This window comes from Ranitomeya imitator, chromosome 3 (assembly GCF_032444005.1).
Source record: "Ranitomeya imitator isolate aRanImi1 chromosome 3, aRanImi1.pri, whole genome shotgun sequence".
Classification (NCBI taxonomy): domain Eukaryota; kingdom Metazoa; phylum Chordata; class Amphibia; order Anura; family Dendrobatidae; genus Ranitomeya; species Ranitomeya imitator.
In genome coordinates, this window is record NC_091284.1 from 795316949 (window position 1) to 795334275 (window position 17327).

The following is a 17327-nucleotide window of genomic DNA, read 5'->3' on the forward strand; positions in this document are numbered from 1 at the left end:
ATCATTTTCGGGCGTGTGCACCTACGGGAGGTGCGTCTGACTGTCCCTTTCCAGTAGGCGTACACCCCCCAAAATGATGCTCAACACCGCACATGCTGACTCTGTCGGTACCTTTAGTCTATGGCCCTGTTGGCGCATACGCCTGAATCCTGTTTTGTGGTGGGTTCGGAGCCACTGAACATTCACCCAGTTGGGTCCCTTATTGTCAGTGGACCTCAATAAATAGATTTGCCTTCACACAGAAATTCCTAAAGGAGACGCGATAATCTCTCTTTTGGGGATTGTCGGAGTCACAACGGTTGGTCCCCTGTCAATCAGCTTACGATGGTAATGTTTTATGCATATACCATGCTTAATATAGGGTATGTGCACACGGGGGTATACACAGAGGCGGAATACCACTTATTGTGGGTGGGATTTTTACAAAATCCCATCCAAACGCTGCAGAGAAAAATCTGCAGCGTAAATTAACCGGTTCTGCAGATTTATTATCTGGAGCGTGGCAATTTATATTGCGGATTTCACTCTTTGCAGTGCCAAGGGTGAATTCTGCCACATTTCCGCAAGGAAGTCCTCAGCAAAATCAACAGTCAGACCCTAAAATTCGCTCAACTGATATAAAATTCTCTTAAAGAATCAGCAAAACACCTATACCCTAATCCCTTATACAAGCCTCATGTAGTGCTGGGGCATTCAAATACTTGCCAATTGCCATCTACCCAGGGTTGGTGCGGTCGTCTTATCTTTGCCGGCTCACTTAGGGACCACCATGCTACTTCCGCAAAATAAACCTGTGGAGCCTCAGAACAAAGCAACACAGACTTACATTGTGAAAGTGACGTCCGTTCCACACATTTACCGCTGTGTGATCCAACGAGTCTGAGGTCACGAGATCCAGAACAGGAACGGTCCCGGGAAGATGGCCGTGGATAAGTACTTTAATGCACCTATACCCTATTGACCAACTCCTTTAGAGGGGATTACTTTTTATATATTTTTGTTTTGTTTTGTTGGGAGTGCTTCTGTAAAGGAGTTGTCCCCTCACAATCGGGTGAGCTCAGCGGGTTTTCCTGTGACGGCACAAGCTCCTCCTGAGCTCATTGATGGGAGGTAGCGCTGTTGACGTGATGCCATCACTGCAGATAAACAAGACTGGGGCAGCTGTGAAGACTCTACTCTTCCTTCCCGGAACCAGAGCAACGACGTCATGTTAGCGCTGCAGACAAACGAGACTGTGGCAGCAGCGGAGGCTCTGCTCTGGACCTGGGAAGGGAGCGTAATGACGTGATGTCCGCGTGGGGCAGCTGTGAAGACTCTACTCTTCCTTCCCGGAACCAGCGCTGCAGACAAACGAGACTGGCAGCAGTGGAGGCTCTGCTCTGGACCCGGAAAGGGAGCATAATGACGTGATGTCCGCGTGGGGCAGCGGTGAAGACTCTGCTCTGGACCTTGGAAGAATGAATAATACTCATGTAGTTATTTAAAACCAAAAAACACGGACTTGGCTTATACCCAAAAGTTTTTCGAAAGGAAGAAACCCCTTAAAGCCATTGTGAGGGAACTCGATGACACTGGTGTAATTGTCCTTTTTAATTAGATGAAAGTTGCAGGCATTGCCCGGTATGGTGTGTCCTCCCAATAAATGTACAACGCAGAGCTAATTGTGGTCTGTGAGATGAGGCCTTGTCACTCCTTGTGTGAGGAGAGCAGATTATCTCATCCCAGTTTTTCCCACCCCTTTTCCTAAAGGGTCTTTTGTCTGTTTCCATGACCAGCCCCACTATTGGCAGGAAAGTGTAGTGGGAGTTCTGTAAACCGGCAGGGAATCTATACACTGGCGTCACGAGGAAGTCAGGCATCAAGGCTTTGGAGTTGGTCTATATGACCTTCACAGGGGGCCTCTCAAAAGGAGAGCTGTTCCTCTTGTACTCTAATAGCAGCGGGGAGGTCAGTGAGGCCTTTGTTCAACACAGCAGAAAAGAAAGCAACAAGGAGCAAATGGTTGGCTTTATGAAGCAATTGCTGAGTCAGTGCCTCTGGGGAAACGCTCTCTGTGAGTGTCGGAATGACCAGCAACATGTGGGATTCCCTAAGTCTGCTTCTCTTACTCCCCCATCTACTGGGCAGCTTAGTTCATGTTCTCGTAATTGTACTGACGTAGATTGTTAGGGCCGTGTAAACAATTTGTATACGTGGGGGCAAAAAATGTTGTAACAACTCGTTACTGCAATCATTGGATTCTGACGTGAGGCCCTGAGGTTCTGGTTTTCGAAAACCAACAAAGTCAACATCTGCTCGAAGTTTCCATGGTTCCTAATGTTTACAAGGAATTTCTTTGGTTCTCTTGTTTCATCTTAGACTCCGGATTAATTGGCTTCCTATGAAAATCGGAGGACACACTTCATAAATGAATAACTTGGGGTGGGGGGAAGGAAAAGTTACATAAATGCCATGGGGCTAGGGAGGCAAATTTGTGTCTTGTTGCTTCTGGTGGACCAGGGGTGGGAGAAAGCCTTCAAGAGTTGAGGGTAGGGTATGGTCACACAGGATTTTTTTGTTTGTTTTTTTTTTTTTTTAAATGGATTTTCTGGTATGAAAATCAACACAGAAAAAAAACTTTCCTGGTGTGTTTTTGGCATATTCTTTGAATGGGGCATTTCCCTGCTTCATTTGTATCGGTAGTCAAATTTAGAGGGTCATTTTAATTAGCCCAAAGTCAATTGACAAGTTGCTTATTTTTCCACATAAATACAGGAAGCTCATTCAAAGAGTATTCCAAGCGGGGATTTTTTTCTGTGGATTTGGAGAAAAATCTTCTACAAAATCCACTCCAGAAAACCCTGCTTCAGATCATTGCTTGTTTTTCAAAAGAATCCTATGGGTATGTGCACACGTTCAGGTTTTTTTTGCGTTTTTTTCACGATAAAAACGCATAAGAAAACTCCTACATATGCATCCTATCATTTTGAATGCATTCTGCAATTTTTGTGGACATGATGCGTTTTTTTCCGCAAAAAAAAATGCATCGCGGTAAAAGAAAAAAAAGCAGCATGTTCATTTAAATTTTGCAGATTTTTTTGCGTTTTTTCCGCTATATAATGCATTGGGGAAAAACGCACAAAAAACGCGTCAAAAACACGCTTTTTTGGTTGTGGCATACAAAATTGACAGGAAAAAAATGTGTGTGCAAAAGCTATGAGATTTCAGAATTTATGTTGTGACTATAAAAAGCAGCTTTTTATTTGCATAAAAAGACCCTGCACATGAACATAGCGTAAGGGTATAGCCACATGTTGCGGATTTACTGTGGAAATTTTTGCAGAAAGTGACAAGGAAATTTGCACGACAATTTTGCACCAAATTGTGCAAAGGCCGCAAAGTTTTCCTATGAAAAGCAATCAAATTTCTAAAATTAAAGGGGGGAAAACACTCTCTGCTTAACTCCCCATGACAGCACGTTTCTGGTCCCTCGCTTTGCCTTGAGTAATGGTTTGTCGACGTTCATAGGGGGACACGTCACATCTTCACTGGAGGTACAGCCGCACATGCATGGGAGCAAACAGCAGATATTCGTAGTAAAAGAAACTGAAATGCCCACGGGTGCTACACGTCAAGACAACATGTCCAGTGCCAGGTTGAATAGGTTCTGTCAGAAGACTCCAGTTTGCAGCTTGGGGGAAGGAATTTCAAGTGTTAAGGTTTCTAATCCTGAAGATCTCGTGGTCAGAAATGGTGGTTTGTGAGCACACTGAGCTTCTTCTATGGGTCATCTTGAGTCCATATGTTTCGTTCTACATCTTCACACTGCAGCTTTGTCCCACAAGTGATGACAGGGATAAGCAAGCCTTTATTTACTAAGCAAATATTACTTGGTTTTTAGTGTACCTTCAAGTATAGATGCTTCGCTCTTCTCTGACAAGGAGGCTGTTTGAGTTGACATGGGCTTTATGACTCACGCCTCCATTTGCTTACACGCCTGTGTTACTTGATGTCATTTCCAGTGAAATCAGAATTTTGTAATTGCCTGTAATGTTTTCTTAACCTTAGGAGGGTAAGTTATAAAAGCAAAATGAACAAGGCAAAGAAGGGGGAAGGAGTCATCACTACTGTCCATATACTCCTTGATTGTACATAAAAGTATATATTCCCTGGTTATACTCCTTCCACTATTGCTTACGTAGGGTTGTTGAAGAACTGACTTTGTTTCTACGTTTTTTTATTTGGTCACCATGATAAAGTGTAATGGAGAAGGTGTAGTGGCAGTCTGATGGACACCACCGATGGCACCATGTGGAATAACCCTGAATTACTAGCATTTTGGAGTCATTTGGAAAGTCAAGGCATTAAATGAGTATTCCCAATAGTTAAGATTGTAGTCTTTAGATTAGATGAGGTCCCGACTGATGGGTCTCCCGCTAGTCCATTCTGAGAAGAACTGGAACAAGTTTCTGAGGAACTTCCCCTCCACCTATGCCTTCTCGCATGCAACAGCCATTCCTCAAGGAAGAGAGGCGTTACACAACCCCTTCAATATTCTTTGTGTTGTGTTTTTGGGTCATCATTAGTGATGAGCAAGTATACTCGCTACTCGAGATTTCCCGAGCACGCTCGGGTGGTCTCCGAGTATTTGTTAGTGTTCAGAGATTGTTTTCATCGCCTCAGCTGAATGATTTACAGCTATTAGCCAGGCTAAGTACATGTGGGGGTTGCCTGGTTGCTAGGGAATCCCCACATGTAATCAAGCAGGCTAGTAGCTGTAAATCATCCAGCTGCAGCGAAAAAAAACTAAATCTCCGAGCACTAAAAAATACTCGGACACCCAAGCGTGCTCGGGAAATCTCGAGTAACGGGTATACTCGCTTATCACTAGTCATAATGGATTTTGTTCCCAGGATGGCATCACTCTTGTCCGTGTCTGATATTACGTCTTCATGAAAGTAAATGAGACTGAGCTACAGTACCACACACAACCCATAAATCCACGGTCCTGCTTATAGGGTGGGAAGGGGGATGGAAGGGGATAGTGGTACGGTTTTGTTTTGTTTTTCTAATCCTCGGCAACCCCTTTGATACTGGGTGCAGTGCAGTTTGTGCACTTAACAGGTGGTCTTATTTTTTTCCCCCCACCACTGGTAAGTGGTACAGACTGATACTGGATACAGAACGGAATCTAGTTTCTCTCCATGTTTATAATCTCGTGCTGATGGAATTGTAAAATGTGACAACACAAGAAAAATGTCTTTCAATCAGATTTGGATAAGTAAGCAGTTTTTAACGTCTGAGAATCTTAATGCTAATGTTCATAATAAAGCGAGTGCAAAGTGACAAATTTTTTTCTGAGGAGACACGTCAACATAGCATGATTTTGACCCCATACATGTTAATCTGAGGTTGATCATAGAAGATATTTTCAACCAAAACGATTATTTATCGGATCAAATTTAAAAACCCAAAAGTCATCATGGGAAGAAGTCAGCCATTTCAGTCATGCTTAAATTTTTTCCCTCTGATAACCCACAAAAGATCTTTCCTGAAAGAACGTTCTCGTAAATTTTCCAGAAGGATCATTTCAACGTGTCATTGAAAATATTTGGCCAATTTGAATGTCTATAGTGACTAAAATATGTATGGGTGCATCAGTGTAACTGTTGCTCATCAGAAGATCTTTTTTTCAATGGTTTCTTAGGCTCACCATCAGTCTACTTTTAGGTAATGTGTGTGTGGCCACCTACAAGCTATGGTTTTCTCTTTAGCATTGGTTCTCCAACTGGGTTTTTCATCCTATTTGGCTTCAGATAGACCAAGATGTTACCAGGGCCTCACCACTAATGGTGCAAAGTTATGCAAAATACTGCTTAATGAGTCAATTATTTTCGTAAGCTAGAGACTGTGCGAATGCAGATTCCCCAGATGAGCCTCAATGGTGAGGCAACCTCATAGTTTAAGAAGACCACATCGAGTGGAAGAAATCTAGAAGAGAAAATGGCCAATTTAGGTTAAAAGCTGTTGGACAAATAAGTGTCTTCCCAACCACCTCAGTCATACATTCTGTATTTTGCCTGGGGGTACATGTGTTCTCAATAAAGAAAAAGAAGCAAACTGCTGCACGACACTGAAGTTGTGCTTGTCTACCCCGAGGATAAGATGAGGACATTGACAAGTCAGCATTCCTTCTGTTTTGGATTGTTCACACCCTGGTACTAGCTGTGCTTTCTTGGAATATATGCCCGCTTCCGGAATTCGTTAATACAGTAGAAAAAGGATTTAAAGAAATGTTTTTAAGATGAAAACACTTTAAAAATTCTATATGATGTCTTCTCGTGATTGTTGAGTAATTTCTTATTTGTTTTTTGTTTGTTTTTTTCACATTTCGATTCTGTTTTTTCTTGCAGCCATATTGAACAAACTACTACATGGCTTGATCCAAGGAAGGCTATGCTTTCTCAGATGAATGTTACTGCTCCGACCAGTCCACCGGTGCAGCAGAACCTCATGAACCCAACAGGTATGCTACAAATCTGTTTTTCATTGGTGAAGTGTTCCTTTTAATGCGTTCAATCCGCTCGGCACAATTGTTGAATCATTTAGCATAGTTGTGGGTAAAATGTATTGGAGTTTGTGTTGGTTGTTAGATTTTCCTGTTTAGACATTAAAATCTAGTTCTGGTGGTTTTTATCTCGTACGGATGAAAGTTGGGACTGGATCAGTTTCACAAAGCTTTTTATTGATGGTGCATTGGCATAGGGCCGTAACAACCTTCTACTCAATTTTGGTGGAAAAAATAATTGGGGAGGTATCGGTTGGATTGGAACGCCTGTTTTTTTACTTTTTAGTCCTTATTCTGACAAACCTCTCGGTTTCTTAATGACTCCGATTCTTTATGTAGAAATCCTGGGGTGTTGTTGTTTTGTGGCATGTTCTATTTGATCCAGTATTATGGAGCTACCAAGAATTGAATTTCTCCATAATATGGAGTCGTCCAAGACATCAAATGGCAGCACATGGAGCGCCTACGATTCCTGTTAAAGAGCTGCGCCCTCTGCACACGTCTCTCCTGTGTGCAGAATTATTTGCCTTCGTTTCTGAGATTTCCGGAAATTGTATTCAGAAGCATGTGATGTATGGAACTACAGAGTAGTATGGATGAGACGCTGGCTGTGTTATTACAACTATGTACGGTATGTTTTACCCAGAAATGCTGCATCGTTTCAGATAAAACATACGGTACTTTGAAAAGCCAGCCAGGGACACTGCTTCTCGGATGAAGACACAAGCCAGTCCCCGGAAGCTTCTCCCATCCCCTTTTCCCTGAACTGACATGTCTTTTCCGATACACCCACATATAGGGAACGACCTCTTCGTGTAGGGGAGCAAGGCGGGAAGAAGCTGCGGGGATCCTGCTTTAGTTCAACCGAAAACCTACATGGCTACAGTAATGCTGCCAGTGTCAGATTCACACCGCCCCTGGTTTATTTAGGCAGCTTGAATCCCGAGACAATTACCTTTTTTAAATGTCTCCGTTGTCTTGTCATGAGAGTGTTTTAGTTTTACAATTTGTACATTGTGTTATATTTTATACTGATCAGCCAAATCATTAAATACCGACACAGCACGAATGACTTCTCAAGGTGGTCTGTGGTATCTGGCGCCAAGATGTTCGCAGTAGATTTTATATATGGATTACGTTCTCACCTTGCAAACTAGCGTCGACCCTCCTTTTGTTTACATGTGGAAGTCACGTGGCCATCGCGGTCACACTTCACACTAGTGTCATCGTCATTCATCGATGCGATCATTGGTGCTGTAGCCCTGCCAATTTTATAGACCTTTAAGGGTTTATCCATCTCGGAAATATTTGTTGTGAATTGTGGCTTCTATGGATAGTACTTGGTATTTCCAGCAAGTCCCACATGTGCTCAATCAGCTTGAGATTTGGGGAAATTTGGAACACGTCCTTCTCTTGATCTGTCTTGTTCTGTAGAACATTCTTCGAACAGTTTTTTTCAGTCTGGTAAGGGCATTATCCTGATAGGGGGCTGTGCCATTAAGGAATATCATGGCCATGAAGTGGGGGTGGGAGAGGGAGGTTGGGGAGTACATTGATCTGTGCAATGTATTGGTGTGTGTTGAATCATCATAAATCCCACAACGTAAGGTTTGCCATCAAAAAATTTCCACACTGGCTCTTCTTCCCATAGTTCATTTTTGGTGCCACCTCTTTCCCAAGTAAATGATTTACATGTACCTGGCCGTTCACAATGATAGAAGTGAAAACCTTGATTCTTTGGACCAGGCCATCTTCTTCCAGTTCTCATGCTCAGCTGCCCTTTCCAGGCATTTTGGGTGGGTGACAGTGGTCTGCATGGACAGGCTGATAGCTCTGCAGTTATACATCCCTGCACACTACAAGCTGTGATGCTCTGTGTTCTGACACCTTTCCATCCTAGTCAGCAGAAGTCTTTTTTTCAGAATTGTATGGGTTGGACCAGGCAGTCTTTCACTTATTAAAAGTTTTGGTAAGCTTTCGGCACCCAACGCTTTACCAATCTTCTTCCATGGACCACCATTGATGAGTACTAATCACTGCATATCCGAGACACCCACAAGACCTAACATTTTTTAGATGATCTGTCAAGTGTCCTCAAGCTATTGCCTCTTGGCCCTTGTCATAGTAGCTCAGCTCAAATCCTTAAGCTTTTTTTTTCTCTCCACCACATCATCTTCAAAAAGTGATATTTCACTTGCGGTACTATTACGGTAATTCTAGAATGGACCCACACATCTGGCAGTGTAGATTTGTGGGGGGTTTTTAGCGAAAATAATAGTAAGCCTCGGAAAATCTTGCCGCCTTTTCTCCCTCTGCTCACTATATATTATGATTTAAAGTTTACTCCAAAGTAATCTGAGACAAACCAGATCCTAAGAATGGATTACTTTTTTTTTATTTTTACATTCGCCAATTGGGGCTTTTCTAAACGCTTAACTTCCTGTTGTTTCAGGAAACACATGTACATTAGCAGCAATGAACAGACCCCACCCACCATATCTTAGGTATTGAAGTATCTAATGAACGTGTGCAAAGGTCATTGTGAAAGGAGGGGAAGCGAAGTCAACTATTGTGATTGGTAGATCCGGTGTTATCAGCTGTATATAGAGGTACTAGATGGTGGCCCAATTCTAACGCATCGGGTATTCTAGAATATGCATGTCCACATAGTATATTGCCCAGCCACGTAGTATATTGCCCAGCGACGTAGTATATTGCCCAGTCACGTAGTATATTGCCCAGCCACGTAGTATATTGCACAGCGACGGAGTATATTGTCCAGCCACATAGTACGGTATATTGTCCAGCCACGTAGTATATTGCCCAGTCACGTAGCATATTGCCCAGGCACGTAGTATATTGCCTAGCCACATAGTATATTGCACAGCGATGGAGTATACAGCACAGAGCCACGTAGTATAGAGACTTAAAAAAAATAAATAAACATATACTCACCTTCCGAAGGCCCGTTGAAGTCCTGCTATACTCACCATCCGCCGCCTTTCCCGCTCCTCGCCACGCTCCCGGGACCGCTCCATTGCAAGCGTCAGCTTCCGGTCCCAGAGCTGGTGTGAGCAGGACCTATGATGACGTCGCGGTCACATGACCGTGATGTCACGGCAGGTCCTTGTCGCACACCAGCCCTGGGACCGGAAGCTGCCGCTTGCAATGGAGCGGTCCCGGGAGCGTGGCGAGGAGCGGGAAAGGCGGCGGAGGGCGAGTATAGCAGGTTTTTTTTTATTATTTTTAACATGACATATTTTTACTATTGATGCTACATAGGCAGCATCAATAGTAAATAGTTGGGGACACACAGGGTTAATAGCAGCGGTAACTGAGTGCGTTACACCGCGGGCCGTTACAGCGGCCATTAACCCTGTGTGAGCGGTGAGCGGAGGGGATTACGGAGCGGGCGCTGGGCAGTGAGTGCAGGGGAGTAGGGGAGGGACTAATCGGACTGTGCCCGTCGCTGATTGGTCGCGGCAGCCATGACAGGCAGCTGCCGAGACCAATCAGCGAATGAATAACAGTGACAGAAAGACAGACAGACGGAAGTGACCCTAAGGGTACCGTCACACAGTGCAATTTTCATCGCTACGACGGTACGATCCGTGACGCTCCAGCGTCGTAACAATATCGCTCCAGCGTCGTAGACTGCTGTCACACTTTGCAATCTACGACGCTGGAGCGATAATTTCATGACGTATGTGCGATGTAGAAGCCGTTGGTTACTATGCGCACATCGTATACGATATATGTTACACCATGCAATCATGCCGCCACAGCGGGACACTAGACGACGAAAGAAAGTTTCAAACGATCTGCTACGACGTACGATTCTCAGCGGGGTCCCTGATCGCAGGAGCGTGTCAGACATTGCGATATCGCTCGAACGTCACAGATATATCGCTCGAACGTCACGAATCGTGCCGTCGTAGCGATCAAAATTTCACTGTGTGACGGTACCCTAAGACAATTATATAGTAGATTACCTATCATTGCAATCCTGCCTCTGATAATAATGAGCCTGCTCAAAACTCTTTTGGAAAGTACAGACAGTACAAACAGACTCTAAAATAGCTCCAGTTGCCAGTGTGAAAATCACATATTACGATTCTTATTTTTTTTTACATCCAAGATCGTAATATGGAAAAGAAAATTGTAAAACAAGATTGAAAAAATACTTGTAACACAAAAATTTGATTTAAACGATAGACCATTTTCTGACAACTCATTCCCTTTTAAATGATTTTCTACTAAGTTTGATGCTGAACGACGTTTAAGAGACTAGACATATGAAAGTAAATGGAGTGATTAATTTTTAATTTGGCATGGACCTCCATCACCGATGATGAGGCTCCACAAGAAAAAAAATAAAAGTTTGAGAAGCCCTGCTTTAGACCCTTAAGGTATAAGAATCCTTTACCTTTAACACATTAAACTCTTAAATCTAAATATAGTCATAAACAAGCAATAATGAATTAAGATTAAGCTTTAAAAATCAATTTTTTCAATTATTTTTGTTGTAGGTCCACTTCCAGACGGGTGGGAGCAGGCCCTTACTCCTGAAGGAGAAACGTACTACATAAATCATAAAAACAAGTCCACATCATGGCTAGACCCACGTTTTGGTAAGAGCTTTTTATATTAGTTTATGCCTCAATGGTTTTAATGTTGTTCACGCAAATTTTTAGGAGAACACATCATAAGTCCACTCGTACCTGCAGACAGAATTGGGCTAAGTTCACATAGCATTTGTGGCCACTGTCATGCATATTCCTCCAATATTGTAGATGGATCCAACCATGAAAGGACCTCATTACTTCTCAGTATATTAATTTTTCCCTTGGCTCTCTCTGTAAGAAGGCTTAGAATGGAGCGTTTTGATATATGGTGTAGACAGACAAATACTGGGCTGGCAAAGGCCAAAATTACTTCCTCTTGGCCTCCACATGGTTAATAGGAGCCTATCGGCACCTTCAGAGACTCCCTTGCTCCACCTTGGCCCAGTAAATTTTGGTCAATTCAGGGAAGAGAGACCATCAGGGTAGCTAACATTAACCTGTTCACCGCCCTAGACTGGAAGTAATGGCAGCATTAAATCATATACCTATACTCCTCAACGGTGATCCTAAAATGTCCTGTCAAAAGGTCATGTTTTCAAGATTTCTCACAAAAGGGACAACTAAGTTAATAATTGATGCACTGTCCCAAATTACATCCTCTTTGTAAGAAATCATCTAAAGAAACGTGTTGGGTGGTTCCTGAGGACTTGAGATGATTGGTAGAGAGAATAACTCTAGAGATATTGACTTTACCATCTCGCTACTCTTGACGTTTGTTAATATGAACAAAGCCTTACCGATTACAATGATAGTTGATTTACCAGGGCTGTGGAATCTGTAAGCTAAACCTCTGTCAACTCAATTTCCATGACACTGACTCCACCAAAATGGGCTCCTACTCCATAGTCCTACCAGGGCTGTGGAGTCGGTAAGCCAAACCTCCGACTCCTCAATTTCCATGACACCGGCTCAGACTCCGCCAAAATGGACTCCGACTCGACAGCCCTGTGATTTACGATGATGGTTGATTTCTAACTGTAGAAAGAAGCAGTTTTTGGTTCACCTAATAATGGGTTATCTGCGATTAAGGAAAAAAATAAAAAAGGAAATTCATGTAGAAAAAAAATGGCCAAAATCCATACTTCTCAATCTCCTGACACTTCAGCACCGGCAATGTAATAGTCCGTGCCGGTCTTTATTTCCTTGTAATAATGATATCATGTACTCATTTGACTGCTCACACCAGATACTGGCCTCTGTGGTGAGACTAGCGTGAACAGCGCTAGACCTCTGCGGCCAATGATTGGCTGCAGTGGTCACTTGGATGTACGTGATATCATCACTGCAAGGAACTAAAGAAAGACAGTTATGGAACACCAGAGCATTAGTCGAAGATTGAAGAGATTTTATTTATTTTGTTATTACCGTACTTATTTTTATTTTATCATGTTAGTTCTCACTTTTACCCTTTTTAAGCGAGCTATACAAATTTGGCAAGCCACGATTTGACATATCCCAGAGGTAGTCTCCGTAATCTGGTATCCTATAGAACATGCCACTTATTTTCTGCTAAATGCTGTAGACTTCTGCGCTGTTTATGAAGACTGTAGAGATCAGGTTTATAGGTCCTGTAGATACCTGTACGGCCGGTCAATGTACCGTTCGCTAGATGGTTTATACCTTCTACAGAGCTCTGAACTCAGATTTTTGTCTAATCCTGTTTTGAAATCTCATCTGCTATGAATGAAAAGGGCGATTGTCTTCCAGAATGCCAGTGTCTCAGACACTCCAAATATGAAAGGCATTTGGCGATGGTGTTTGAACAGCAAATGAAGAGAAGAGCTCACTACTGGTCTCACCAGTAATGGTCTGTCGGTCACCAGAGAAAATGTGGCTGCCTGTTAGGTGGGATCTATTATCTGATTCTTAGGGCGGACATACAAATTAGATAAAGGACCACTATGTAATGTTTATAGGAACGCCCTGGAGCTTCTCAAGTGAATGGGAAAAATGGGGTTGGTTGAGAGAGACTTTCTGCATCTGTGAACAGTATTAGGACATATATTATACTCTAGAAGTTTGGGTTAAGTCTTATACACTTCATTTCATATGTATATTTAAGTAACATTTCTTACATCCGGTTATAAGGACATAATGTTATATTCATCTACCGTTTTGTTGGGTTCTCGACCAGACTAAGTACACAAGATGCCTTGTGAAGGGGAACAAACGGATCCTGAAATTAGGTGACCTGCCCTTATGTTCATGCAGCCTGAATCCTCAGCCAGGTATGAATGTAATTCCCTGAGACGTGGCAGCATTTGAGAGAGAACTACAGGCAGATGCTTCTCAAAAAATTAGAATATCATCAAAAAGTGAATTTATTTCAGTTCTTCAATACAAAAAGTGAAACTCCTATATTATATGGAGTCATTACAAACAGAGTGATCTATTTCAAGTGTTTATTTCTGTTAATGTTGATGATTATGGCTTACAGCCAATAAAAACCCAAAAGTCATTATCTCGGTAAATTAGGATGCCTTTGCAGGTGTCTTTTGTTAATTATTCTAAGTGTTTAAAAGGTTCCTTGGTCTGTTTCAGTAGCTCCATAATCATGGGGGAAAAAAGGTGCACAAGCAACTGGGATAACGCAGCCGTGAAAGGATTGTTAAGAAAAGGCCATTTGAAAATTTGGGGGAGAGTCACAAGGCGTGGACTGCTGCGGGAGTCATTGCTTCAAGAGCCACCACACACAGACGTATCCAGGACATGGGCTACAAGTGTCACATTCCTTGTGTCAGCCACTCATGACCAATAGACAACGCCAGAAGCGTCTTACCTGGGCCAAGGAGAAAAAGAACTGGACTGTTCTCAGTGGAACAAGGTGTTGTTTTCAGATTAAAGTAAATTTTGCATTTCATCTGGAAATCAAGGTCCCAGAGTTTGGAGGAAGAGTGGAGAGGCCACAATCCAAGCTGCTGGAGGTCTATTGTGAACTTTCCACAATCAGTGATGGTTTGGGGAGCCATGTCATCTGCTGGTGTAGGTCCACTGTGTTTTATCAAGTCCAAAGTCAGCGCAGCCGTCTACCAGGAAATTTTAGAGCACTTCATGCTTCTCTCTGCTGACAAGCTTTTTGGAGATGGAAATTTCATTCTCCAGCAGGACTTGCCACCTGTCCACACTGCCAAAAGTACCAATACCTGATTACAAACAACAGTATCACTGTGCTTGATTGGCCAGGAAACCTGTCTGACCTTACCCCCATAGATCTAAGGGGTATTGTCAAGAGGAAGATGAGACACCGGACCCAACCATGCAGACGAGCTGAAGGCTGCAATCAAAGCAACCTGGGCTTCCATAACACCTCAGCAGTGCCACAGGCTGATCGCCTCCATGCCAAACCACATTGATGCAGTAATTGATGCAAAAGGAGCTCCGACCAAGTATTGAGGGCATTTACTGAATATACATTTCAGTAGGCCAACATTTCGGATTTTAAAATCATTTTTCATGCTGGTGTTGTAAAGTGTTCTAATTTACTGAGATAATGACTTTTGGGTTTTCATTGACTGTAAGCCATGATCATCAACATAACAGAAATAAACACTTGAAATAGATCACTCTGATTGTAATAACGCTATATAATGAGTTTCACTTTTTGTATTGAAGAACTGAAATACGGTAAATAATATTCTAATTTTGTGAGAAGCACCTGTAGTTTGGAATAGTCAGATCTATTCCTATAGTCCCCTGCTGACTTTTCAAAGTGGCCGCTGTCCCGCTTCTTCTCGCCACGCTGCGGTTGATTGACAGGTTTCTCCCATAAAGGACGGCCTGCCCATCTACTGGAGTGGTGCAAGAAGCCAGTCAGGGGCTGCACTACACCATCTCTCCATATAGTCCTCTGACTGCTTTTCAAACTACCGGTACATTAGTTCTAAAATGCTGCAACTTCTCAGAGAGTGACATTCATACCTTGCTGCAGTCGAGGGTTTGGGCATCCGCATCATTAATCTAACGACAGGTTTCCTTTAGTTATTGCAAAGGTAAAAAGTTCAGCAACTTTCTAATATATTTTTAATTCCCCATTTTTCAAGATTTCGCTTTGGTTCTGCTAAGTGAAAAATTGTTAAATTCATTATAGGTGAGAGGTGGATAAAATTGTATTCTTTCTAGATCAAAAACTATTCTCGACAGACACTGATCTGATACATATATGTTCGATTCCCAGCGGTTGCATATCTCTTGGCTGTTCGACAGCCACAACACATGTGAGGATTGGCTGAGATGTCTGCAGCGTGAGTGCTCCTATGAGATGGTGGACTTCCAAACAATCATCCAAACCATTATTTTGCTGGCAGCCATCTAAGTCTATGGGGGACATTATGGACTGTAGTGATGAAACCATGTCTTGGTTTATTAAGAATGTGGTAGGGCGCCAACCGGTGATGGTCCCACCTCTACCAGACAACTTAAAAGCTGATACTGTGGATATACCATAAACCCTTGAGATGGAAACTTCACTAACGTATGGCTGAGGTTCAAGATGGCTTTCATAGTTTGTCATGCTTTTTGTGCAGTCCGGTGAGTGCCATTGGCAAAATAAAGACATATAGGGCGGCAGTAGAGATTCTTGTATAACCCATTTCTCAGTCTGGATCTTCTTTTTTCATCTTTTTCTATTTTTGTGGCCTATTCCCGTTTTTGTGAGCTTTTAGAAGAACCTTGGTTACCTCTTGTGTGGGTTCCCTGCAGCCCTTCTGCTAACATCTCATTATCTTGTGATCTTAATTACTGTTTGCTATACTGTAAGCATTAATTATCACTTGTGCCCCTCTCTCCTCCTTCCACTCTTTTTTTGTCTAGGTGCCGAATGTTTGCCATGAGGTGGATGCTTTAATTAGGGGGTTGTCTCTATTTTGTATATTTTTTTTGCTCAAGAAAATGTAATCCGCCCCCTCCCACCCCCCATATCCTGATTTCCCCTCTTTACCAGAACAAAGCGTTTTTTTGTTTGTCTGCCTGTGAGGTCTAAGCTGCCTGGGTATGGCTTCATATGCCAATCAAATGCTTTCCAGATTTGCAGGGGTATGGGAATCTGACAGGAAACAGTCTAAGCCCCGGCTTTAAAATAATATGAAATTGGCTTATTTACTTTTTAACACGTTTGAAGACTCAATGTTCTGAGTAGAAGGCAGCGGAGGTTTCCAGGAAACGGATTTTCGAGTAACATTTTGTACAGAGTTTATGCACCCTCCTGTGCTTTGTACCACTGAGCAGCGTAGAATTATATCACACCGTAAAACTCCCAACAGGCTGTAATTTCTGTTAGCTGGAACTATCGCGCAGTTCGGGGCCATTCATGTGACTGATGTGGCACTGCTGTACTTTTCGTTTTACCCCGTGCCGGCCTCTTCATTGGGGGCGTCCTATAAGCAATCTGTGGCCACTAGTGATGAGCGAACGTGATGGGATAAGGTGTTATCCGCCATGCTTGGGTGCTAACCGAGTGACTTCAGCATAGTCGAATAATGTTTTCAAGTCCCCTCGCTGTTCGACAGCCGCAACACATGCAGAGATTGCCTAACAACCAGGACAACATGCAGCCGCGGGGACTCGAACATATGTTTCAAGCAAATGGTCAAAATAACAAAAAAAAAAATGCATGGCTTGCAGACCTCAAATTTCACAGTGGGTGCAATACACTGTGGCTTGTACGCCTCTCCAGGTCTCCGTCTGACCATTAGACGATCAGGTGTCGGAATTGGGCAAGTTAATCTTTGCGAAGGCCGTATGAATCAAGCCGCATACAAGGTTATCCTGGAGAAATAGTTGACTCCTTCTGCTTAGGCAATGTTCCCCAACTGAGGACTAATTTATTTCAGCAGGACAATGCGCCATGCCACACAGCTAGGTCAATCAAGGTGTGGATGAAGGACCACCACATCAAATCCCTGTCATGGCCGCTCAATCTCCAGACCTGAACCCCATTGTAAACCACTGGAATGTAATCAAGAGGATGATGGATAGTCACAAGCCATCAAACAAAGAAGAGCTGCTTAAATTTTTGTGCCAGAAGCAGTGTGAAAGACTGGTGGAAAGCATGCCAAGACGCATGAAAGCTGTGATTAAAAATCATGGTTATTCCACAAAATATTGATTTCTGAACTCTTCCTGAGTTATAAACAACAATACTAATGTTTTAAATGATT

The 17327-nt window shown here is 42.8% G+C and overlaps 1 protein-coding gene across 5 annotated transcripts in view; it reads left to right on the plus strand.

Annotated features, from left to right (window-relative positions):
- The window catches only part of YAP1 (Yes1 associated transcriptional regulator), a 67369-nt gene that overhangs the window by 42366 nt on the left and 7676 nt on the right, over positions 1-17327 (plus strand). For 3 of the 5 annotated variants that reach the window (XM_069759197.1, XM_069759193.1, XM_069759194.1), the window contains exons 3-4: positions 6393-6505; positions 11077-11178. In XM_069759197.1, the coding sequence (XP_069615298.1) occupies positions 6393-6505; positions 11077-11178 (215 nt within the window). The remainder of the gene's footprint in view (positions 1-6392; positions 6506-11076; positions 11179-17327) is intronic. The other 2 variants (XM_069759195.1, XM_069759196.1) reach the window with 1 other exon arrangement.